General features: G+C 45.3%; 1 protein-coding gene across 2 annotated transcripts; it reads left to right on the top strand.

Moving 5' to 3' along the window:
* Positions 1-25,976, top strand: YWHAZ (tyrosine 3-monooxygenase/tryptophan 5-monooxygenase activation protein zeta). Of its 2 annotated transcripts, none has more exons than XM_073679674.1 (6): positions 1-135; positions 12,665-12,969; positions 19,042-19,165; positions 22,631-22,794; positions 22,875-22,970; positions 24,909-25,976. In XM_073679674.1, exons 2-6 carry the CDS (start codon positions 12,676-12,678, stop codon positions 24,969-24,971), a joined length of 741 nt encoding a protein of 246 aa, XP_073535775.1. In that variant the 5' UTR covers positions 1-135; positions 12,665-12,675; the 3' UTR covers positions 24,972-25,976. The 2 variants fall into 2 exon arrangements, with proteins under 2 accessions (XP_073535775.1, XP_073535776.1); XM_073679675.1 differs by lacking the exon at positions 1-135 and adding an exon at positions 872-894.
* The last annotated feature ends 567 nt before the right edge of the window (positions 25,977-26,543 follow it).

The raw sequence follows: 26,543 nt of genomic DNA, 5'->3' as shown, positions 1-26,543 counted from the left end.
CGGTTAGAGCTTTGAGCGCTCGGAAGAGACCGGACTCTCCCAGCGGCAGTAGCCTGAGAGACGCGCATTCACCCAGCCCGGGGACCCGACGACCGCCCGCTGCAGCTGCTCTCCGTGCTCCCCGCTCCGACACAGGTAACGGCCAGCGGGGCTGAGGCTTCATCACCACCGGGGGGAGGGTTGAGCCTGACAGGGCGGGGGGGAGGCCCTGGTAATGGCGGAGAGGAAGCATTGTTCGGAGCGCAGGGAGGGGGCCGCCCGGGCTGCTCCTCCATCCTCCCTCATTGTGCAGCAGCTTTCTCCCTATGGGCTGTGCTGGGACTTATAGTCCCCAGGGCCATTGTCCCCAGATTTTTTTTCCACCCTGTCTAGCACAGGAGCCTCCCTCTCCTCCTTTCTCCATCCCCTCCTTCCCTCATCACCCCCTTATATGGAGACTCGGCTGATCTCATCTCCCCGGCCATAGACGCAGAGACCGATCGTTTCCTCTTGATCGTCCCCAACCCCACGGTCTTTGATGTTTGAAAAAAATAAAGTTGTTTTTTTTTTTTTTTTTATTGACTTGTAATGTGTGAATTAGACCCAATGTGACACCGCAGGGTGAGGGATTCTCATTAGTAGGGCTTTTTATGGGGTCTCAACTCTATAGGGTTCCCAGCCCCATTCATTTCCATCACGTGTGATGCCATCCGGGGTCTCTACATCAATACGGTGCATGCGCCCACCCCCGCTGATGTTGCATCGATGCAGGATTTTTTTGTTGCAGACATTGCAGCACAGGTGAGGCCGCCCCCTCCTCATCCTCCTCCTTCTTTGCTCCGTGTCCCCCGGGGAGGAAGGGAGGTGTCTCTTGTGCGATCATCCTCTCTGCTGGGTCAGTGGCGAACAGACAAGGTGACAGTGGCCATATTCCCAGGAAAGGTTGAGCACATCCCCCTCCCCCATCTCACAAAGGAATCCTGTCCTGGCAGAGAAGACTAGGTCGAGCGCCGTCAATCGCATCCGTTTTTTTGGATGGTGCATTAAAAAAAAAAATGCACTGGGCCCGATTGTCTGCAGGGATTAAGGTCATGGTGACCTCCTCGGTACATGTATAATGGACCTATATTTGGTGCAGCGTCTCATACTGGTTGGAAGCGATTTGCTGCATGCTTACCAGGCTATTTTATGACAGGGGGTGATTTGATTGTCGGAATTTGCTAAATGTGGACCATGACCAGTGACCGGGGTGGAAGAATAGGCTTCCTCAGACCTGTGCATAGCTGGATCGCACCTCCCCCACACATTCCAGATACTTGGGGTGGATGGGAGGTGTTCATCTGGGTAATGCCTTGCAGGGTTTTTTTTTTTTTTTTTTTGAAGATATGTACCGGACAAGGACAGGGGGACTGGATTGTGACTGCTGCCTAGTCTGGTCCAGCGTGGGTTAGCACCGAGGCTTCCCGGAAGACAGGGTCCACCATGCCTGGCTCAGTTTCCTTTGAGAGGATGTTAATGTCTTAAGTATTTCCAGATGGGGAAATGGGGTCCGGTCAGATGCACGTTACAGCACTGCTTTGTACATTAACTGGTGGTATCTTCCCCATTTGGTCTTTGCAGCACATGGGGCGCTCTGAATTCACCATGATGCAATGGCGGGTGGAGCATAATCTTCTCTTGCAGATGATTGTCTAGCATCTACAATTACTTGGAGAGGGGGGAACCTCCCTTGCTATAAAAGCAGGGCGTCTGGGTGATGTCTGCCTGTCCGTGCTCCCTAATGTGTAGCCAGACACATTACCTTACAAACAGGTAACACAGGCTGATCCGGGTGGGGCCCTACTGATCCTTATCAGACGGCTGCCTCATCCACCCCCACCTCTGGAGCCGCACAGTGACCAGGGGAGACCTTGCTCGCTTACACTGCAGCCCCCTTTACAGTTATGTCACCGCAGTTGCAGCAGACTCTAGTAACCCCCCCCCCAATGGATCCTTATAGTGAAATTCCAGCGTGCTTTTACTAAGGACTCGCCGCTCGGCCTGGTGGGGTGTGGTGAATGGCTTTTTTTTTTTTTTTTTTTTTTTTTCTTCTTTCCTCCCTCCGTTCTGTTCCTGTTTGTACTTGTATAACACCTTGCGGCTGCGGTGTAGGAAGACGCCTGCACGCTGGTGGATGTGCATGGGTCGACCCTTTAGTGGCTTGGCTCGCCTATGACCCCCTCTAAGCAGGGTATACATGTTATATCCTCCAGTCCCTGGACTATGGATGAAGGAGGGGATTTGAGGATACACAGAGGCTCGGTGTCCGTCATTCACCTCCCTAGGTTATTTTTCAGTATGAGAAGCCTTCCATAGGTTTTGGATTCTGGGTGCATTTGTTCCAAGCAGTGCAATTATTCATGTAGGAAGGGGGAGTGGGCACAGCCTGGGAAAATGTGTGTGCAGCAGGGGTGATAATGACATGTAGGTTGTGGTGTGTGACTAGCGTTCACCACGCTCGGGCTTAACCCTTACGTTGCCTGTAGTGACTCCTGCGCTTTGCAGCGCTGTTGGATCTCATACATGACATTACTGTTCCCCTTTTGCACAGTCGGTATACATGCAATGAGTTAAACTGAGGCACGATAATGTTGTATCCCCCTCCTTCTCCACCCTACATCTATGATGGAGGTGTGCACCATGGCATGGCATCTCCGGCCCCCATGCCTATGTGGTATGCAAGCTCTTGAGTCATCGCAGCCAGCAATGATGTATCCGAGCACTCAGCACTTCACGTTTTAATTGTAAGAGAAATTAATTGCTCTTCCTTTAGGGTGGGTTCCTACATTGCGTATTTGATGTAGGTTTTGTACATGGGTTTGCTTGCAGAAAATCCATAGCAGATTATAGCACCAGCAAAGGAGAAGAGGGTCCAACAAATCTCACCTACACTGCTGGAAACGTCTGCATAGAATTTGACCCATGCAACACAGGGATTTTGTTGTAGATGCGCTGTGGAAAATCAACAATTATGCAACGTGTGAACCTGCCCTTAGAGTCATTAGAAAATTTGCCTATTGCTTTTATGTAAAGAAAATATCTTGCAGTAATTTATGGTAATGTTTTTTTTTCCCATAGTGATATATACATGCACACATTATGAAATGACTGCTGAGAAGTGATCTATGCAGAACAGGAAGTGTCAGCCTATGATGCTCCGTGGCAGAAGAAAAACTGCAAGATTTCAGGATTTTTTTTGTTATATAGTGTTCTGCATAGATCACTTCTCAGCAGTCATTTCATAATCTGAGGCAGGATCACAATGACAGTAACATTCATTTATAGGTAACTCCCAATCCACCATGTACAACAGGTGATGGTCGCAGCTCACCTCCTCCTCCTACTGACGCAGTGGCCTCTGCACAGAGCACGCCCACAACACTCCGAGGAAAGCCAAGGAAGATCTCCAGACTATAGTTTCCTATGGTACTTGTTGTAGATTTCTGGGGCTAGGAGCAGCATGGGCCGCCGCCGAAACACTGTACAGAAAATACAATAAAAAAAATCTACAATTAGAAAATGAAAATACATTTAAAATATTTATCAGTATAAGCGGCTTATATCGGCTGTCATGCCATTTTTAAAGGGTTGTCCCACTAAATGCAGTTAGCCACTGAAAAAGCAATAAACATATGATGACTTGCTATCCATCCACTAGGACCACCACCAATCCACAGAACGGGGGTCCCTAAATCCCTTGTGTGAGAAGCAGCAGTGTGCATACTCATCATTTCTCCCAACAACTTCCGTGGAACTGACGGGAAATTATCTTCAGTTTCAAAGAAGAGAATGGAGCAATGGTCTCACCTGTAGGACTGCTCCATTCCTACAGGACTTTGGGCCCCTGTTCTCCGGATCAGTCAGTCTCCCGCCCTCCATCATCGATCACACCGCTATCCCATATGTGGATAGGTGATGAATGTATTTAGCGAGAAGATGTATTTAATGATCCATTATTCAGTGATATTTACTTATTGATCATTTTCAGGACGGATAGTTGCGCCTACCCCACTTTCCTGATTGGGGCAGGTTTTTGTTTAATGTCTGTGGATATTGGATTTAATATACACCCATAAAATACATTTTGTGTGGATGGCGCCATAGGAGTGTATACTAGAGGTGAGCGAATTTAATTTATGGGACCTTAGTCCAGTGACGAAGTCATTAGTCCGTGGCTGCCGGGTGGGAGCCGCCTACTACCTGCTGGAGTCCCCGAAGCCTTTTTCTGATTAGTAGACCCGGCATGACTTCATGTGTGCTGTATACTGCTACAATGCCATACGATGTCCTACATATCGTAAGCTGCTGGGGATTCCAGCAGCCACGGACTAGGCATACCGACGTACAAATCCAGTGATTTTAGCAGCTCTATTCGCGGCAGGTCACATGACATTGTGACGGGTTTGCTGCAGCCGATCAGTGGCCGTTGCTCAGCTGTAGCTCATTGATTTTTCTATCAGAGCTGTCTTCTGCTCTGAAGAAATGGGAAAGGCTGCAGCAAACCCATGACACAAGTCATATGGCCCGTCGGGAGCAGTGGCACCAGAATGGTGCAGGTGCGGGAGGTGAATATACGCTGTGTTTATTGTAAAAGGGGTCCTGTAGTGATTAAGCTGCGGTTATCCAATAGTTAACTTTTTTTCACATTTTAAAACCATGAAACAAGGCATGCTTAACCCCCTCAGACCACTGCCTGGGTGATTTTCAGCGTGTTTCTTTTCTGGCGCACTTATCATTCTGCAGGAGAAACCCTTTAAGATGAAATGGATGCTCAGACTTCTCTCCATAAGCGAGCATCGGCTAACTATATACAAGTTGATTGTCACTCGTTCGTGGCCTGTTCCCACAGGTCCATACATACTTTATGGGGGCTCAGCGGTGGTTAAGTCATTCTGTGCTCATGACCCGCTTCACAGAGCGCTGTGCTGCCAACGGCGATTATTTCATGAACGATCCAGTCAGCCATCAAACAAGTGTTTTGCTCATTCGCCGGCATGTTGGCACAGGCCGATTATCGAGAAGTTCTTATGAACTCTGGTTTGCCAATAATCTGCCCATGTAAATGAGCCTTCAAGGGTTTGTGCCAAGTTTGGAAATTCTCCCCAGTCTGTCCTTAAAAATTGCTGGTGGTCCAACAGCTGGCAACCCCAGTGACTGTAAGGGGAGTGCAGTTTGAGCATGTGCAGCTCTGCTCCAGTCAATGTATGGGACTATCAGAGATAATGGAGTAGAGAGTGAAGGAAGCAGAGGCGCATACGCCACCTTTATTCCATTCAGATAACGGAGATAACTTCCAGTCTTGGTACAAATCCTTTTAAAGAGTAACTAAACATTTAAGTTTCTAATGTTATTTTATAGGGCCATTGACTGACTGCAGGTTGGTGGGATTCCATGTCCTGAGACCCCCACAATCTCTCCTAAAAGGGGCTGAAAAGTGTGCAGCTCGGGAGGCAGGAGGCCACATGGAGTGGAGTACGGAATAAAGGACATAGGCTTTCTATTGGATCCATACTCCAGTCTGTACACTACCAATCTGCACACTGCAGCCTTCCTTTACATCGGTGTGGGCCTCTGTATCCAACTAATATATATATATATATATATATATATATATATATATATATATATATATATATATATATATATATATATATATATATATATATATATATATATATATATATATATATATATATATAGAGAGAGAGAATGAATCTTGGATAATATTTAGCTTCTGTGACCCAAATGTGCACGTTTCAGTAGACTCCTCGCAACTTCTATCTCCCAGGGAGTAAGTGTTTTCACACTCTGTTAGCAGTAAGTTTGCTTGTGTTACATAAACCTTGCATATTTCAATATGGAGGCATCCAGTAAAAACAGTATATTGTGATATATATATATATATATATATATATATCTATATATATATATATATATATATATATATATATCTCTACATGACGCATATGTTAAATGGATGCCTTTACAGCCTGTAGGTGATGGTTGCTACCCAGTGGCATCTGTTAAATGTAGACTTTCAGGAAAAAAATCCTCTTGTCGTACCTAGAAAACGTACTGCAGCTGCTGTGTAAAAAGAGCCTCAATGATTGGGCAGGATGAACGCCAATCTGCCTGATACTTGTATTCTTCAAGCCAACTAAGGTCCCATCTAGAATCTGCTGTGCTGTCAGTTCTCTATTCATGAGGACTGTGTAGCAGTATGTGTCTCCGGCCAGCGGTATGGGGCAGGGTCCTGGATGGCGTGGGCATTATGTGCAGTTTCGGTGGGTACAAGGTGCACATTAGAGAACATTTGTTCCCTTCCATAACGATTACACAGCAGTTCAATTGCACCTTGTGAAATCAGACACTGACAAGCAGATAGCATTGCCTTCTTAGTTATGTCTTATGTCTAAATCATTAGTCTAAGAATATCTGGAAAGAAATGTCAGATCCTCGTGGAGTGGACATGTGAGGGCCGGATATTATACTTGCCAACATTTCTCTGGATGGAGGTTTTGTCAAGAAACTTCAGTTCTTCGTGTCAGAAGATGGCATCCTACATGGCTCCAAAAACAGTGGAGATGCGGATCTCTAGTGGACACTACTCATCTTGATCTGATTTCAGATCTCCATTTTGTTGAAGGAACTTGTCAACAGGGCTGTGGAGTCGATAAGCCAGACCACCGACTCGGACTCCTCAATTTCCCTGACTTACGATTCCAACTCTGACTCCACAGCCCTGCCTCACTACTGAGCATGTGCATAAAGTGCTGCACAAATTCATCTAAACTAAAAGCTGAGATCCTTAGATCAGGAACAGACATTTATAGGACATTTCACAACTTTCCCAAATTCTTCTGAAAACATTTACAGCACATCCTAAAGTCACCAACTACTTACTGCCAAATGCAAGCGACACTATTCTGTCCTCCTCCTCCTGGACCTGTCATCTGCCTTTGACACAGTGGACCATTTCCTCTTACTACAGACTATCTCATCTCTCCGGCATCACAGACTTGGCCCTATCTTGAATCTCTTCATATTTAACAGACAGGAAATTGTCACCCACTCACACACAATCTCCTCATCTCGCCCCTTATCTGTCGGTCCCCCCCCCCCAAGGTTCAGTCCTAGGACACCTGCTCTTCTGCATCTACACCCTCTGCCTGGGACAGCTCATAGAGTCCCACGGCTTTCAGTATCACCTCTATGCTGATGACTCACAGATCTACCTCTCTGGACACGATATCACCTCCTTACTAACCAGAATACTATAATGTCTGTCCAATATTTCATCCTTCTTTTCTAGATTTCTAAAACTTAACATGGATAAAACTGAATTCATCATCTTTCCACCGTCTCACTCAACCCCCCCATCTGACCTAGCCATCATAGCTAATGGCTGCTCGCTCTCCCCAGTCCTGCAAGCTCGCTGCCTCAGGGTAACCCTGGACTCTGATCTCTCCTTCAAACCTCATATCCAAGCCCTTTCCACTTCCTGACAACTCAAAAATATCTCCAGTATCTCCACATTCCTCAACCAAGAATCTGCAAAAACACTAGTGCATGCCCTAATCTCCTGCCTTGACTACTGCAACCTCCTGCTCTGTGGCCTCCCTTCTAACACTCTAACCCCTCCAATCTATCCTAAATTCTGCTGCCCGATTAATCCACCTGTCCCCCTGCTATTCCCCAGCCTTTCCCCTCTGTCAATCCCTTCACTGGCTCCCAATTGCCCAGAGACTCCAGTTCAAAACCCTAACCATGGCATACAAAGCCATCCACAACCTGTCTCCTCCATACATCTGTGACCTAGTCTCCCGGTACTTACCTACACACAACCTCCGATCCTCATAAGATCTCCTTCTCTACTCCCCTCTTATCTCCTCTTCCCACAATCACATACAAGATTTCTCCCGTGCACCCCCCCTACTCTGGAACTCTCTACCCCAACACATCAGACTGGAATCCTTCAAAAGAAATCTGAAGACCCACCTCTTCTGACAAGCCTGCAGTAACCCTCGCTCCACCATACTGCTGCACGACCAGCTCTACCCTCACCTACTGTATCCTCACCCATCTCTTGTGGACTGTGAGCCCTCGTGGGTAGGGTCCTCGCTCCTCCTGTACCAGTCACTGACTTGTATTGAAAATTTATTGTAATTGTTTGTGCTATGTATATCCCTTTCACATGTAAAGCGCCATGGAATAAATGGCGCTATAATAAATAATAATCCTGCTTTGTACTACTGTACCCAATTTAATATATATATATATATATATATATATATATATATATATAATATATATATATATATATTTATTTAGTACAGACCAAAAGTTTGGACACACCTTTTCATTTAAAGATTTTTCTGTATTTTCTTGACTTTGAAAATGGTACATTCACACTGAAGGCATCAAAACTATGAATTAACACATGTGGAATTATATACTTAACAAAAAAGTGTGAAACAACTGAAAATATGTCTTATATTCTAGGTTCTTCAAAGTAGCCACCTTTTGCTTTGATGACTGCTTTGCACACTCTTGGCATTCTCTTGATGAGCTTCAAGAGGTAGTCACCGGAAATGGTCTTCCAACAATCTTGAAGGAGTTCCCAGAGATGCTTAGCACTTGTTGGCCCTTTTGCCTTCACTCTGCGGAACAGCTCACCCCAAACCATCTCTATTGGGTTCAGGTCTGGTGACTGTGGAGGCCAGGTCATCTGGCGTAGCACCCCATCACTCTCCCTCTTGGTCAAATAGCCCTTACACAGCCTGGAGGTGTGTTTTGGGTCATTGTCCTGTTGAAAAATAAATGATGGTCCAGCTAAACGCAAACCGGATGGAATAGCATGCCGCTGCAAGATGCTGTGGTAGCCATGCTGGTTCAGTATGCCTTCAATTTTGAATAAATCCCCAACAGTGTCACCAGCAAAGCACCCAGCACACCATCACACCTCCTCCATGCTTCACAGTGGGAACCAGGCATGTAGAGTCCATCCATTCACCTTTTCTGCGTCGCACAAAGACACGGTGGTTGGAACCAAAGATCTCAAATTTGGGCTCATCAGACCAAAGCACAGATTTCCACTGGTCTAATGTCCATTCCTTGTGTTCTTTAGCCCAAACAAGTCTCTTCTGCTTGTTGCCTGTCCTTAGCAGTGGTTTCCTAGCAGCTATTTTACCATGAAGGCCTGCTGCACAAAGTCTCCTCTTAACAGTTGTTGAAGAGATGTGTCTGCTGCTAGAACTCTGTGTGGCATTGACCTGGTCTCTAATCTAAGCTGCTGTTAACCTGCGATTTCTGAGGCTGGTGACTCGGGTAAACTTATCCTCAGAAGCAGAGGTGACTCTTGGTCTTCCTTTCCTGGGGCGGTCCTCATGTGAGCCAGTTTCTGTGTAGTGCTTGATGGTTTTTGCAACTGCACTTAAGGACACTTTCAAAGTTTGCCCAATTTTTCGCTCTGACTGACCTTCATTTCTTAAAGTAATGATGGCCACTCGTTTTTCTTTACTTAGCTGCTTTTTTCTTGCCATAATACAAATTCTAACAGTCTATTCAGTAGGACTATCAGCTGTGTATCCACCAGACTTCTGCACAACACAACTGATGGTCCCAACCCCATTTATAAGGCAAGAAATCCCACTTATTAAACCTGACAGGGCACACCTGTGAAGTGAAAACCATTTCCGGTGACTACCTCTTGAAGCTCATCAAGAGAATGCCAAGAGTGTGCAAAGCAGTCATCAAAGCAAAAGGTGGCTACTTTGAAGAACCTAGAATATAAGACATATTTTCAGTTGTTTCACACTTTTGTTAAGTATATAATTCCACATGTGTTAATTCATAGTTTTGATGCCTTCAGTGTGAATGTACAATTTTCATAGTCATGAAAATACAGAAAAATCTTTAAATGAGAAGGAGTGTCCAAACTTTTGGTCTGTACTGTATATATGGGGTCGGTCCATTTTATACCAACTGCAACAAAATGGACCGCCTCCACAGCCCTGCTTGTCAAAAGATTCATTCTACAGGCATCATGAATCAGAGCCTGGCTTTGCGTTTGCAGCCAATTATGGTTTACTCTTAAATGTTTCAGAGAATAAATAGTTTGTAAAGACAACCGAGGACTACAGGGAGAGACCTGACTAGTCTTTTGCGGGCCCTGGCCAGCTTCTCCTTGCACCTCAGCTGGTCTCTCCCTCTGTACACACATAACACAGGCTTTGGTTTGGGCAGCATGAATCTAGTGACAGGTTCCCTTTAAGGCTGTGTGCCCACGTAGCATTTTTCAAGCGTATATGCTGCGGATTTTCCGCAGCGTAAACGCTTGAAAAACGCATGTATATCTGCACCCCATGGTCCCCAATGGGATTCCGCAAGTTCTATGCACATGCTGCGGATTTTTCCGCAGCGTTTATGCTGCGTTCAAAAATCTGCAGCATGTCATTTAATTTTGCGTTTCCGCAAGCGGAATTGCCTTTGTCCAATGCATAAAAAACGCAAGGCAATTCCGCATGTGGAAAACGCGTGATAAACGCGCGAAAAATGCGCGATAAACGCGTGCGGAATTCCGCATGCGTTTTTCCGGGAGAGGACTTGCATTTATGCAGCAGAAATTTTCTGCTTCATAAATGCAACGTGGGCACATAGCCTGAGGCTATATTCATACAATTGTTTATGTACCGACTACAATGCATGGACCAAACACTGGTCTCCTAACCCAAACGAACAGCCCCATATATCCCTATAAAGCTGCTCAGTCAGGAGATTTGTGGTCCACTCACACTTCGATGTGAGTTTGATTACAGTGGGCAATAAGGTGTTCTTCCATGTTAGTTCATTGGGGTCTCTGACTCGAAATGTCCAATTCCGGCAAGGGCTGAAAGGTGACATGCTGCCACAAGTCCTCTCTATCTGTAAAAAAAAAAAAAAAAAAAAAAAAAAAAAAGCTGAAAAGGCAAATCTTGCCAGTAATGCAGCTTTACTGCAGTTGGCAGTACATAATTAGAGGGAATCTGTCACTTGATTCATGCTATCCAAACCACAGGCAGCATGAATTAGAGCCTGGCGGCACGATTGCAGCCAGTTATGTTTTCCATGATTTAAAGATCCAGCCCGAACAGACTACGTTAGTCCCTCGCTGCCTCCGGGCCAGGTTTTCTCAACTCAAGATGATTGACAGGTCTCTCCCATGTGTGTACTTAAGGAGGGACCTGTCAGTCACTTGGGGGGGGGGGGCATCGTTTCAGAGAGAAAAAAAAACCTAGCTGCATAACTTATGCAAGCTGCCTGCTGTTTTGACTGTCGGGGTCCCTCTAAATAGGATGTTAACCTCTCTGGGATCTTTAATAGATTTTCATTACATTGTGAAAGCTGTAGACAACTCAAGGACTTGTCCTTGTGACTTAATGCTCCTATTTTATAGAGTAACGGTGCTGTATAATGGTTATGAGGGTGTTTAATGGCATTTCACTGCTATGTGACGTGTAGTTACTGCTCAGTGTCTGTTAATAGTCGGTGTAATGTGGTTATCTGATTGCTGCGCTTTCATCATTGAAGACTTCACATGCTGCACTGCTAATGGCTGGACCACTCGTCGATCTGTTAAAACCCTTATGCTTGTGTCTTCAGGGCCTTTTTTACCTTTTAATTGGATTTGCCTCTCCATGCCGTCCTGCTGCTTTATTGACTGGTGCAAAGTCATGAACTCTCTTAGCATTTTTCCAGGTGACAGGTTCCCTTTAAAGGTTGTTTACCTGCTGAGATGGTGGTAATCGTAGGTAAATAGCTTTTAAACCCTGTGTATCCAGCCTACTGGAAGCTCAGCTACAGGGAGAAAATGGTTATATCCTCCCTGCAGCCACTCACTTTGGCGCAGGGAGGGGTTACAGTCACCGCTCACTACATAGTGAGTGCGCTGTGATCTCTCCGACACTTGATTGACTGCCTGCTCTGCAGCATGTGTGTGATGTATATGATTAATTACAATGGGACAGGCCAACTAGCTAATTTGCATGGGGGGGTCTACTGACTATACCTATGGCAGACTTCAGGGAAAAAAAACAAACCTTTCAACTGCCCAATCTTTGTTCTCATGGTCATAAATATGGCCGGTCACACGGGCCAATGCTCTGCTGACCGTCCATAGAAATGTACAATAACTAGACCATACATTTGTGATCAGCAGCAAACACTCTTTCACCACCTCATCACATATTTGAGATGGGCTCATTCTTGGTTAGTAGCACATCCCTTCGTGTAACAATCACCATCTGACATGCTATATCATTGGTCAGCATTCGTTACGGGCATGTATCAGCCCCTGTAAAAAGACCCCTGCTCCCCTCTTCTGAGAATACATGCATAGATTGTAAGCTCTTACTAGCAGGGTCGTCATTATTTTTGCTTTAATAATTGTATCATCTTTAGCGCGCGCCCCCCCCCTTCCAAAAAAAAAAATCAAGATATTTTGCGGTCTGGATCATTCATACCAGTTTTGCTGCATTTTTGTAGGTTTGAGAATATATTGATGAAAGTACATATAAATACATAGTGGGATTTGGGTTTTTCTCAGTGAAATAAATAAAAATGTGAAGTTTTAGAATAGTATAAAATTGATGTTTCCTTTTCTCCTCAGAACCTTTAGCCATGGATAAATGCGAGCTGGTACAGAAGGCCAAATTGTCTGAGCAGGCAGAGAGGTACGATGACATGGCCGCCTGCATGAAGCGAGTGACGGAAGAAGGGAGTGAACTGTCCAACGAGGAGAGGAATCTTCTGTCAGTCGCCTACAAAAATGTAGTAGGTGCCCGTCGGTCGTCCTGGAGGGTCATCTCCAGCATTGAGCAGAAGACAGAAGGCAGCGAGAAAAAGCAGCAGATGGCTCGAGAATACCGGGAGAAGATCGAGACAGAATTGAGAGAGATCTGCAATGATGTCCTGGTAAGAGACGCTTCTTTCTCAGCCTGCCTTCTACGTCCTCTTACATGGAGCGCTAACGTTGCTCTGTACTTGCTAATAAAATGGTCAGAAACCTAAAAGCTGCGCACACAGCTGTATATAACTGTAGTTGGGTTCCTCACCTTTTAGAACAGTGTAGATATCTTGAAGCAACATCAAAGGGGTGGTATCAGTTATGTTGGGAACCCATGATAGTTTGACTTTATTAGCAGACACGGCGAAGGGATGTCTTTTTTGCTTCACACATTAAAGGGGTTGTCTTGTCCCAATATATTGATGATTTGCTAGTTCCATTCAATGTGTAGCTTGTCGAGTACTGCAGATAAGCTCAATTTTGTTGAATTGGGGCGGTTCTGCAGCACCTGGGAGCGGCCACTACACATTGGAACAGTGCTCCATTCATGTGTTCCTTTCAGTCTTCCGCCAGAGCTTTTAATTGGTCGATCATCGATGTATTATGGCTGGACAACTCCTTTAAGATCCTACAGACTTGCCCTGTATGCTGGCATGTATCCTTGCATTGCTATGCTATTAGTCTTCTAAAAAGTCTATATACAGACTTCCTTAACACAGGTTTTTTTGCTGTGACTGGGCCAAAAAAATTCAGGCACCCAAAAGATTAACCAAAAAGTGTAGAAAAACTCCATATGCCACAGTATTACTGCAAAAAAAGGTATGAACCCCCCCCCCCACCTAAATGGGAGCGTGCTTTCTGGTATACATGAGTTGTCAAAATAAAGAACTGGCTTGAGATTTATTCCTTATAAAGGACCAGGGGACATTCACTACTTGTGGAAGAAAGGCGATTTTAGACCTTTTAACTAGGAAAATGTTCTTTTACGGTTAAAAAAAGCATAGCACGGGTTGTATCACCACTTACAGGGCTGAATACTTGGTTTTGTGCGAATGATATAGGTTGCGCTTGCTGTCTGCTCTGTTCGGCGTGATCAGTATTGTGACCTAGATCTTGGAGTGATCACCACATTGCATCTATCTTGTATTCAAATTTGATACATTTTAGCACTGGCTCATTGATCAATGAGGATCTACTACATTGTGTTGTCTGGAGCATGCTCACTAAACCAGTTTGCGAGCCGCTTCTTTGAAAGCGATGCTTCTTGGATGAGGTCACACAGATGATGTGCACATTTCCTCCCCCAGCTAAAGACTAACGGGAAGTGTTTCCTGTCTCATGCTTCCTGGTTCCTCTTGTGGGAAAGATGCTCAGCCACATCCACATAGACGACTGCTGTCCACACTCTGCTCCCTGTGACTCTAGACCTAGAGAATGACGAGGGCGTCTGTGATTATTGTGACCCATGGAAGACATTAATGGAATATGCACGAGATATGCTATATATGCCTGATGGGCATTTCTGCCTATTCGGAGACCCCTGGGTAGTTCCTTCATCAGGCGTGGAGAGTTGTAACCACTTGCTGGATGGTACAGGGGCTGCAGAAACTGTACCGTGACGACTGAGTGTTGTGCACAAGTTGTATTCTAATATGATCAAGTTTTGATACTTTCTGGATGTTGGGCAACTCTACCCCCAGCATGCTGTTATTATCTGACATCAGAATTTAAACAGAGGGACACCTTCAAGTAACACTGAAAGGAACTATATATGATCAAAGACATGGGGTTAAAACGATGGGGCTCACATGAGCCTCTGGCTGTCTAGATGCAGGTGTTGGTTCATCGGGCAAATGGCATATATAGTCAGTATGTTATAATGCCATTCAGTGACTGTTTTTGTGGCTTATTCTGACTTTTGCTGAAAATGAGTGATGTCTTGAGTTTGTCGGGCCAGTGGACAACCCCGAAGCCCATTAAATGGCTAGGTTGGGCATAGCCATCTTATCCTGAGATCTGTCCTTCTGCCAAAATCATGCAAATATCTACTCTTTAAAGAGTTATTCCCAACATTTCAAAGTTATCACCTATTGAAAGAATAGCTGATAATTTGTGAACTGCTGAGACTCGTACCGATCATGAGAGCAGGGCTCTGAAATGCCACATCGGAAAGGATTCCTGGCACACATACAGCCCTTCGATTCAATGGGGCATTTTAGCATTTCCTTCTCAAAATCCTTGTGTTGGAAGGATAGGTGATGCCTTAAAATGTTAGTAATAACCTTTTAAAGGTACTTGTACATCTTTTTGGCTTGATGCTCGTTTGGCTGTCGGCTCTTTACCCTAACCATGTCCCACCTCTTGCACATATACCCTCTGCTCAGCATGTGTATACGCTGAGACATCTGGCTAGTCTAGTGTGGGTACAAAGGATCAGGCATGCTGAAATCCAAATTGACCCCTTGACATCGGCCGTTGGGGGTGAGCTGGGACACTCCCGTCCATATTAGATGGACGTGCAGTTTTCCTTTACTTGTGAGCATCGTTTGTTTGGAGAGTCCAAATCCGGGTTTCCTGAACATACAGACTGAATTTCCATCTTCTTTCAGTGTTCAGCAGCTCATGGTCGTGTACCATGTAATAAAAGGCTCTGGACTGTTCTGAAATTGCAGGTTTGAAGCAGTCTACAGAGTACAAAGTCCTTCCTGGCTGCGGCTCTGTGAGGGTATGTGTCACTGGGTGTGTCGGGTGACTCGCCAGTATTCCCGTTACCACAATACGGACAACTCCTAAAGAAATCATGACTTCCTGACAAATATCCCTCCTAGCAACACAGGAGCAGGGTCCAGCTTGATGTCTCTGCCCTGCTTCTAGGATTTCCAGAGTCAGCTGTTCGCTCACATAATCTGCTCACTTATACATTGTTAAAGGGCCAACAACTCTGCTGCACTCAGGCTGGAGTGAGGTGGAGTGTGGGGCTCTCCAGTGAGATTACCAACAGGAAAGCCGGAAAACTTCCAGCCCCTTGGTCACTTATCTGACATAACTCTACTACGTCTGAGACCTCCAGACCCGCTTCTATACGTGCATGACTGATTATAGGCTGCACATGGATGATATTAGCTGCTGTAGCTTTACATGAGGCATCTCCGGGAATGGATTCATCTTTCGTTAGTAGGTTTTTAGTTGCATTTTCACTTCCCTGCCTCCATATATGCAATAAAGTACAGTATGTGCCTCCTTACAGATTCCTAACGTGGCCGGATACATGTAGGCTCATTACAGAATTTAGCAGGATTTTCTAGGAAGATAAAACGGGAGCTAATAGTAGTAACAAGCGTTCACGTCGGTGTCCTCGCTTCCAGAATCATTAGGGGAGCCTTGTGCAGCATTCCAACTTACGTCATGTGTGACACTTTTAAGAAGGTGGGGGTTATACATATATTAAAGTTTCCATGTCACTTTCTAGATTAAAAATAAATTAATATCTTAAATCTTTTTTATTTTCATACTGGCCTCTAAGCCTAATACTAGATTTTTACTTCCTGATTGATACTTAACACTTTTTAGCAGGCTCATTATCACTACTGTCAGGATTACCATAAATCTCTATATACAGTAGATTCATGAGGATCCACCATTCACAGTAGGTGAAGTCACAGCTCACTTCCTCTCCCTTCCTATGCAGTGACTTTTTCCCTGGTCAGGGCATGTTCAGAAAGCTCTCCTGTTATCAGTCAGTCTGAGCCATATTGAGTCAAAATAATTAAAGGGTTTGTCCAGTCTTGGCTACAAGTCTGCAGCTGTGTGAATCCTCATGTTGCGCACTGTCAGGATTGGCCTGGAGCCGGCGAACATGTGACTCCTAAGTATGTGATTTGCATACCCCAACCACAATCCAACTAGACACTGTCGGGCCTTGCACAATACACTTGCATTGAGTGAGGCCGTGCCCTTCTAGTCAGCTTGTGACCACATGTGTGCAAATCGCATAATTGCAGCCACTGCTGCCGGCACCAGAGAATCCTTCACGCACAGTGTGCGCAATGGGAAGATTCACAAGTCTGCAGTTAGTGACTGAAGGCTTGTAGCTTGTGAGTGGACATCCCCTTTATCATACAAATTGGATTTAAACAGTAGGTTATTTTCTGATAACACACTTCCTTTAATACAAATCGACATGATGCCATAGTACATTTATGAAAGTCTCCTGCCTAAACCCTTGTTTCGGTGCTTGCGCACTGACACTGCAGGAGCCCAGCAGCACGCATTCAGTGTTGGTGTGGGCACGCTCTGGTCTCTGACGCTACTTGCTCACTATACGTCGGGTGCAGTGAGCTGCGGCCATAGTTAGACTGGCGTTGAGTGCGCACCGCTAGACTCGTCCAGTGTCGGTGCGCAGGTACAAGGGATTGGGGAGCACTCGCTATGTGAGCCAGCGCTGTCAAGCAAGCCCAGGGGGGTAGTGCTAGGTATGCAAATCGGAGGGTGTGTAACTGTGTACCAAGCCCTTGGTCACACCAAAGATGCATTGTAGTGCCCCATTTGCATATGGATTAAATAAGCATTTTTCCGCAGCTACACCGCTAAAATGTGATATTTTTTTTATAGCGGCAATGTCTGTATTTGCAGTTTGAGGGTGGCAGACCCCCTATAAAGTGGTTGGCTCCTAGTAATATATTGCTAGTAAGCAGTTCTGCCGAGACCCTCGGAATGACACTGATCTTGCCGAAGAAGTTGCTTTATTGAAAAACAGCCAATAATACATGTTGGGTGCTGAAGCAGGAGGAGGGTTATTCCTGCAACAAAGCTCCGTTCTGATCTGCCACTACCCCGCCCCACCATCCTGCTTTTCCAGTGCACAGATCTGCAGCCTGGCTTCATTCACTTTCTCAGCAGTCAGATCCCCATTAATCATATAGCAGGAGTGCAGGCCCAGGGGCCACATGTGTCCTGCTGTGCGCCCCCCCCCCCCCATCCATCTGATCATACATGCTTGTCTGTGTCTATTGACGTCTGACATGTATATTTCTTGCCATAGAAAAGTAGTACAGGGGAAGGATAGATGAGTACCTATGGTTCACTATGTGCCCCTCTCTGGAACCCCAAAATTAGAAGTGTATCATGACCCCTGTGTAGCACTCCAAAAAGGAATAGATGAGGCGGCCATACATGAATGATGCGCTCTCCAATGTTAGACATAAGGCAGCAAGGGAACAGTTTTGCAACTCTCATTAAAGGGGTTGTTTAGGTTTAGCACAAAAATCTACAGTCGCTCTGTATGTCTGCAGACTTTTGAAAACTTACAGCGTGCACTCGGGAGTCTCCGGTGCCAGCAATGAGACTGGGTGGTCATGTGACCACAAGTATGTAATGTGCATACTTCCTGCCACATTCAGACTAGATGTGCACAGCCTTGCTCAATACATGCGATTTGAGGCTGGGCATGTCTAGTCTGAATGTGTCTGGGAGTATGCATATCACATACTTGCGGTCACTTGACCTCCCGGTCTCGCCTTTAGCACAGCTGACTCCTGACAGTTTTCTGGGGATTCACAAGTTTTCAGTCATATAATGACTGCAGACTTGGGGCCAAACCTGAACAAACCCCTTAAACGACAGTAGAAGGAGCATGGTCTCTTCCTTTTCTAGAGTGCAAACAGGCAAGAAAAGGACTCCTCATTTTCGCTATTGGTGGGAGTCCGAGAACTTGCATTTATCTGAAATATGTGGCATTTAATTACATATTTCATGGCCTCAGATCTTAATACCGCTTTAGATTTTATTGTGGCCCTATGAAGATATTCCAATCTGGCAATGTGGCCCTTGGACCCAAAAAGGTTGTGCACCTCTGTCATAAAGTGTTGTCACACCCTACTGATGTAATGGGAATGACACCAGAGCTGGGACGTAATGGACTTAATATGGCCATGGAGCATGGCTCTGGTAAGGGGAGAAAAAACATTTTACTTGCTCCGCCTAGTGGTAGATCCTATTTATGCAGAGAACTGGCATTAGAAGCTTGTTTTATAAATTGCAAGAAAAATGTTTGTATAAAAAAAAATGTTCATAGTTTTTGAGGGGTTAATAAATAACTGTAGTCTTCTTTAAGACTCGAGCCTGGTTTATTAATGGGTGACAACCATCCTCTCACTGTTGAGCTGTTGGTTTTGATTTTTATTATTTTTTTTTTATTTCAGAATCTTCTGGACAAGTTCTTGGTTCCCAATGCATCACAAGCCGAAAGCAAAGTTTTCTACTTGAAAATGAAGGGAGACTATTACCGTTACCTGGCTGAAGTAGCTAGTGGAGAAGACAAGAAAAGTAATGACTGGGGATTTCTAATATCTATGAATTAGTATGATGCAGCTTCACCACACGCTGCCCTTCTCCTGTGGTTAACACCTTTTTACTCTGTGGCAAAGGCACGCTGGGCATTTACTCTCCAGGCCAAGTGTATTACATAGCAGCCTGACAGACGTATGCCCTTATGTGCAGGATATTGGCGGCTGAGTCTGCCACTGCTTAGTCTGTGGCCAATTATGTGCTCTATCCGCGGGCAGCATAAATTAGCGAGACCCTGATTCCTCTGAGCAGTAGTTGTCATAAGTTCTTTCTCTTGCCTGAGTCCTGAGATTAGTAGCTTCCTCCCTATACTGTACGTAGAAAGCCGGCAATTAATGGGGAGCCACACCACATCTTCCCCCATCCATGGTTACAGTAACAGTATACTACTGGATTCAGACACGCATTGTTTTCTGTTAACGGGGTTGTCTAGTCTTGGGGTACAAGTCTGCAGGCACTCTGGGACTGCAGACTTGTTAATTCTCACAGCGTGCTCTATCAGGATTCACCAGTGTCGGGAGTGTGCGGGCATTGACCGCAAGTATGTGTTTGGCATACTTCGGCTAGATGTGTCCAGCCTCGCTCAATTCACTTTCATTGGGCAAGGTTGTGCACGTCTAGTTGGCACATGACTGTATGTATGCAAATGGAATACTTGCGGTAATGCTCTCTGCATCGGTGACTCCTGACAACGCGTGCTGTGAGAATCCACAAGTCTGCAGTCACATAGTGACCCGGAGACTGGACAACATCTTTTTAAAGGGACTGTCAGCACAGAATGACTGTTCAAACAAAGTCCTGCTGCTCTGTGCTTAACAGCGGGGCCAATCCTTTATATACACCTTCGAGGGTCGAGGTATATGGAAACCAAGCAGGTGAGAAGGTGTATGTAAATGATTGGCTGCGCTGTGATGCACCGAGCGCTTGTACTTGGTTTGAACAGTCATTCTGTGCTGACAGTCCCTTTAAGTATGGGCCTTTTTTTCTTTGTTTGGATTTGATGCTGCCTCCAGTGATTTGCAAGAAGACGCCAACTGCGCTTTAATATGAGTGCACATATAAAGGAGAGGCCTCTGCTGTGGCTGGTTTTATGACAAATGTAGCAAAGTTTCCATTGAGTGACCATTGGCTAAGTGGATGGCAGCATGAGCTTGGTGGCAGATTGCCTTTAGGGTCTATCCATTTTGGGTCATAGTGGGGTCCTGATTAAGGGGGTGTCTATAGGCTCTAATGGGGCATTTTGTACATGGTGTGTGTTCATGTGACCACTCATATTCGGGTCAGGTTTTGCATACACTACACAGCTTCCTGACGCTTTAGGTTTGAGTATAGAATATTCACATTGTTATTGAGAACCTGTCACGTTGTACACGCTGTGTGATCTGTGGACAGCTTTTTATAGAGGAGGAGAAGCTGAGCAGAATGATAAGGTTCAGTATAACGTGTATTTTATTCATGGAGATCCCTGGTGTTTGTATGCCTGGGAGTCCGGAGGGCGGTCCTTCTCAATGATTGACAGCAGAGTAGGACCGCCCACTAGACTCAGACTTATAAATACATTTTATTCATTGAAATCCCTCTTAAGTTTTACTGAAACTTTTCCAACAAACATGTATATTAATCTGACCAGCTCCTCCTGCTGCAGAACATCCCGCCTGCAGGTCAGATATCATATACAGCATGACCGGTTAAAGGGAACCTAACTGAGCACACGCAATCGTGTACAGCCCCCACGCTCCATGGGATTATTTGGAGACTTATTGAGAAGACCCCTGTGCAAGAAAAGTAAATGGGCATTTTGCTGTGAATACCACCCACGATACAGTAGCTGCTCTTAGCTTTAGGGTCTCCTACTTCTGGGGCTCTTGTTCATGCACAGGTTACATGTATGGTGCATGTACATGGGGGGCACCACATCCAACCTTCATCCATGTGCATGTGTACAGATGTACCAGTCTGTATCGCCCCTCTACTTCCGTCCACTTCCGGGAGGTCTGTCTCCATTTCCTTCCTCTTGTTTAGGCAAATGTTAAGTCACTTTGAAGGAGGGGGTTAAAAAATGTAATTTTTTATTTTTGACAGCAGTTTGTTTCTCTAACTCGGATATAAAATATTCACACGTATTCGCGGTCCCTGTGGCCACACTGTAGAGAGTGGGCGTCTGCGCTGCTGGCTGTACATAGCTGCGCCGGTCCCTGCACCCCGTGCGGCGCTCGATCCCGCATTCAAACACTGATGATAGTTTTCTCTCGATGACGAGCTCGGTCTATACGCCCGATCACGTCTGAGCGGGCAGCTCCGCAGACTGTCGCCCCGGTGCCGTCTGGTTTGCACACGCGGTCTTAATGACAGGATGTCGCCCGCACACACACGCTGCTTCCATCTTGCACAATGAGACTCGCAGGATGTACACTTTCCTGTCCATTTCCTCTTCCAGTCCTTCTAATGTATTGTCCACATATGTATGTTTTTGCCTTATGAGCCAATGATTCTGGTGATAGAAAACCCAAATAACCACAGGCTTTAACCCCCCTTTTGTTTTTATGGTGGTCAGCAATAGGGTCTTATTCTACAGTGCCTGTTTTAGAGCAATACACCATGTCTGTGCCGCCTTGGAGGGGGCGCGCTGTCTGGCAGCAGGGCTCCTGTGGGACGTGAGGAAACTCCAACTCTGATTTAACCCCATGATTTCTGCTTTTTGAGAGATGGCCTGATTAAATGGAGACTTAATCAGGTCACAGAGGGACCCGTGTTAAAGGTTTATTCTCAAGTTTGGAAGTTTCTCCCTATTCCTGTTATAAGGGAATAGCTTTCCAGTCGCTGAGTCTAACCACTGGGACCCCACCAATCCCAAGAACTGAAATTCCTAAAGACCCTCGTGTGAATGGCGCGGCGGTCAATCATGGGCACTGCAGGTCCATTCCTTCTTGGTGAGACAGCCGGAGATGTCTGAACACTGCACTCAGCTGGTCCACAAGAAGGAATAGAGTGCAGGTGCCCATGACCAACCACGGTTTCATTCGTGTGGGGCTCTACAAAGCCTCGCTTGTCAGGATCGGTGGGGTCCCAGTCGTTGAACCCCCAGCAATGGGAAGTTATTCCTTTCCTATTTCCTATACGTAGAGGATAACTTTTAAACTTGAAAACAACTTTTGTCAGTGACCGAAACCCCCCCAGGGCTGCTGATCACTTAGTACAACACTGGGTGTACCCCAACAGCAGGCTAATGGCCTATATCACAGCGACCCCTGGCTTACGTCCTTATATAACATAAAGTCAGTAGATTGTAGAGAAGAAACTGGCCAGGATATGTGCAGATGGAATAAAACCTAATTTCTAAGGCAAAGCGTTCTCCTTTTAAAGCCTGATTGCTTACGGGGTCGGGTGCAGTGAGAAAGGGAAGGGGTTGTGTCCAGATTGTAACCCTCTGTCCTTCTCTTCCAGCGATCGTGGAGCAGTCCCAGCAGGCGTATCAAGACGCCTTTGACATCAGCAAAACGGAGATGCAACCCACACATCCCATCAGACTTGGCCTGGCTCTGAACTTCTCCGTCTTCTTCTACGAGATCCTAAACTCCCCAGAAAAAGCCTGTTCCCTGGCAAAAACGGTAAGAATGAGAAGTGAAGGCGGCGTGGCGTTACGCTGGGCATTTATGACGGAGCAGTGACATTACTCCTCTCTTTCCAGGCTTTCGATGAAGCTATTGCTGAGCTCGATACTCTGAGCGAAGAATCATACAAAGATAGCACCTTAATAATGCAATTACTGCGAGACAATTTGACAGTAAGTTATTAGTTTGTGTGCCTAATATACCATAACTGAGGATAGGACATTGCCGCCATCTTCCTATGTACGGATGCGGACTGCTGACTCTTCCCTGCGGACATAGGGGGGGCCACATCCCTGCCCTCACATGACAGCCCCCTCTTGGCCAGTTTTTTGTAAGTTTCCCCATTATTTCAGTAGGGGCGAATCCTAGGGGGATTTGGTCCTCATTGGCCATGAGTATTGAAAGCTCAATTAATTACCCTCACAATATCCTTATGAAGCAGCATTTACGCGTAGTGTTGCTGAGGGTAGGAGTGGGCTTTATTTTCTTGCCCACACAAGAAGGCTGCTAATAATGGTTAGAAATGACTGCGTTTTTTCCATTCGGCACCAGTTGCTGAAATAGCATGTGACTTACTTCTATCAATTCTGTGAGAGTTGTCACCTTGTCAGTCTAGAGTCCTCCATGGGCGGCCCTATTAAAGTGAAAGGTCAGGGTGGCGCTGTTTCTGGGATCGGCCATATTTTTATAATCCTGGACCTAATGCATTCTCTGGACTGCCGAGTGCAGCGCTCAGCTTCTTCAGTAGACTAATAGAGAATGAATGGAGAAGCAGTCTGGCATACAAACTACTGCTCCATACTAACAGGGATAAGTGCCCAGGTCTACTGATCAGTGGGGGGGTCCCATCATCCCAATCTCCACTTATCTACCAACAGATAGATAAGTTATCGTCACAAGACAACCCCTTAAGTGGGACATCAAGGATGGTGCTGCAGTCACTTCTCCCTTCTATCTCCCTGCCTGGAACAGCATGTCATCAGAGGGCAGTGCTGCAGTCACTTACCACAGCTCTTCATCATCGCCCCCTTGTGACATCTGGAGTCAGTCATGGCGATGGAGGCTGTGGGAGAGGTGAGCACAGAGCTGACACACTTTTCGTATCATTGCTGAACCACAGCTTGTTTCTCTGAAACTGGATGTCTTCAGGGGCCAGTGAGAGAAGCGGGGTGAGTGACAGCCGTGCTGCCCCAGATGAGTCATTTAAGGGTGGTGATAGAAGCTGGGTTAGTGACAACAGTGCTGCCCTACAGCTTTTATCAGCTCCCTGAAACAAATGGTCATCTGGTGGTGCTGTCACTCTCCCTACTTGTATCACCAGTCCCTGATGAAATTTTGTTTCAGAGAAACAAGCAGCAGTGACAAGAAGTGTGCTGGTGCTGCGCTCGCCTCTCCCACAGTCTAAAATACCGTGATTGATTCCAGATGTAATCAAAAGAGCGGGGATGAAAGAAGCTGTGGTAAATAACCGCAGCGTCTCCCCCAGATTACGTTCTGTTTCGAAGGGAGGTGATAGGAGCTGTGGAGAGTGAGTGCAGAGCCATCCTCCTGTGACCTACTGTTTAACATTTCATTTTAGGGAAGTCTCGGTTTAAAAAGCAAAAACATGCGTATTAGTTGTGCAGGGACAAGAGTAGGGTCTTCTAAAATAAGGCAAATTACAAAAGTGGTTGGAGGTTAAAAATGGATATTTATGAAGGGCATTTTAGGTATCAGGACAACCCCTTTAAACCTTACAGTAAGTTCACACATGTATAAATTTTTAGCTACTGATGTTCGCCCAGAATCAAATCAACATTAAAAGCCGCAGCGACATTTTGTCACTGATTTTGATTCAGATTTCCCACTATGTATTGTGAAGGGTTAAATCTGCAGCAGAATTCAAAGCGGCGCGTACAAGTGCTGTGCTCCAATCCTAAGCAACAAGCCCTACACTCTACTAGAACCATAGTATAAAAATCCCCTAATAGTCAGCATATTGCAAAGTCGCATTTCTTTGCTAGCACCTGACAACCCATTTAAATAAAATAAAAAGTAAACTTGCAAAGGAAAAAGGTGTTTGTTTTTTTTCTCTTTGAGGATGATCTAATTCCTGTCTTCTTTCCTTCCAGTTGTGGACATCAGACACTCAAGGGGACGAAGCTGAGCAAGCGGAGTGCGGCGGAGAGAATTAATCAGCCTTCCTTTTCTGTCTGCCTCATTCTAAAAAAAAAAAAAAAAAAAAAAAAAAAAATTGACACAATAGACCATTGTCATCCTTACTGTCCCACACATAGGTTTATTTTTTTTTATTTTTTTTTTTATTTACAAATATAAAAGGTTTATGTTACTTCTATTTGGATTTCTATATTTCCCATGTGGTTTTGTGTTTTAATAGGGAGTAGGGCCAGTTAACATTTTGGGGCTTTATTTTTTTCTTTCCCCACCCCCCATAAGGTGACCAATATGGGGAATCCAACATTTTTATACATGTTTTAAATGTTTGGCCGAGTACTTCAGGCACATTGCGGGCTACCACAGGGGCCCATTATTCCCCATATTCAAGCACCATGAACTGCTTGTGTATCGGTCTGTGTAACGGCAAGTAAGGGACGTTTGGTTTGCGCTGTAGGGGGGGGAGACTTTATTGCTGTAGTCCGCAATCAGATTCCCTCTCTGTGCCTAAACATACTTTCTTAGAGAATGGTCCCTGCGATAGCCAGTCAAAATCCTGAGCAAAAAAATAAAATTCTATACGGTTCACATTCCATTCTCCTTCCGGTTGGCTGACGTTTTTGCTTTTGTTTGTCGCTATTCTCCATTTTATTTGTATTTAAATCGTTTAAAACAACCTAAGATCAAAAAAAAAAAAAAGAGAGAAGTACTTGACGCATTAAAGACGTACATGCTTGGTATTCCATAATTTCACTATATATCAAGCACAGCAGAAAAACAAACAAACATATATTTAACTTTTAGTTTTATTTTTGTTTTTGATACTTGCCTAACATGCATGTGGCTGTAAAAAATTACAATACAAAATAGTTACCAGGGGGAATAACTCGAGATGATGGCTAGCTTTGTTTAATGTCTTATGAAATTTTCATGAACAATCCAAGCATAATTGTTTAAAAGAACATGTGTAATAAGTTGATGTAAGTGGAATAAAAGTTTTATGAATGGACTTTTCAACTACTTAAGACATGGTTATATACAGTGCTTTTATTCTATGGCTGTCTGTGTTATAGCTACAACCCTCTGGACTAGTACTGGCATTTGAATGGCTGGTTGTGGATTTCTACATTACATACCAGCTTTCACTCCTCCTCAGTCAAGGCGCCCCTGTACACATTAATAATCCGCCGCGCCCACAGAAATCTGTGGCTTCTACCTACTTTTTCTCTGTATGTGGTCTCCCAACTCTATCCTAACAGAGGGAGAGAAGGACACATTTAGAAGTCAGTGCCAAGATGAGAGCGCAGTGCACGGACTGGTCGGTGGCTTTCCCGACCCGAGCGTGACTGCTTTATATATTTCTATGCCCGGGTCGGAAGACCTGCGGCTAGTCCGTGCGTTGCGTTCCGATCTCAAACATGATTTGCACCCAAAGGTCGAGGTGTTTGTGAGCCCAGGAGGGGGCATGATTGGAAGACAGGACTTCAATGTCTCCAGAGATGTTGGCAGCTATGGGGCACATGGAGTTTAGTGACTGGTAACTCACAAAGAAGTTTGGGTTGCTGCAACATGTCTCTAAAGGCCCCCGTACA

This window comes from Phyllobates terribilis, unplaced genomic scaffold, assembly GCF_046119375.1.
Source record: "Phyllobates terribilis strain yellow unplaced genomic scaffold, ASM4611937v1 Scaffold_4__5_contigs__length_816908805, whole genome shotgun sequence".
Taxonomy (NCBI): Eukaryota; Metazoa; Chordata; class Amphibia; order Anura; family Dendrobatidae; genus Phyllobates; species Phyllobates terribilis.
This window is presented reverse-complemented; position numbering and strand designations above follow the sequence as displayed.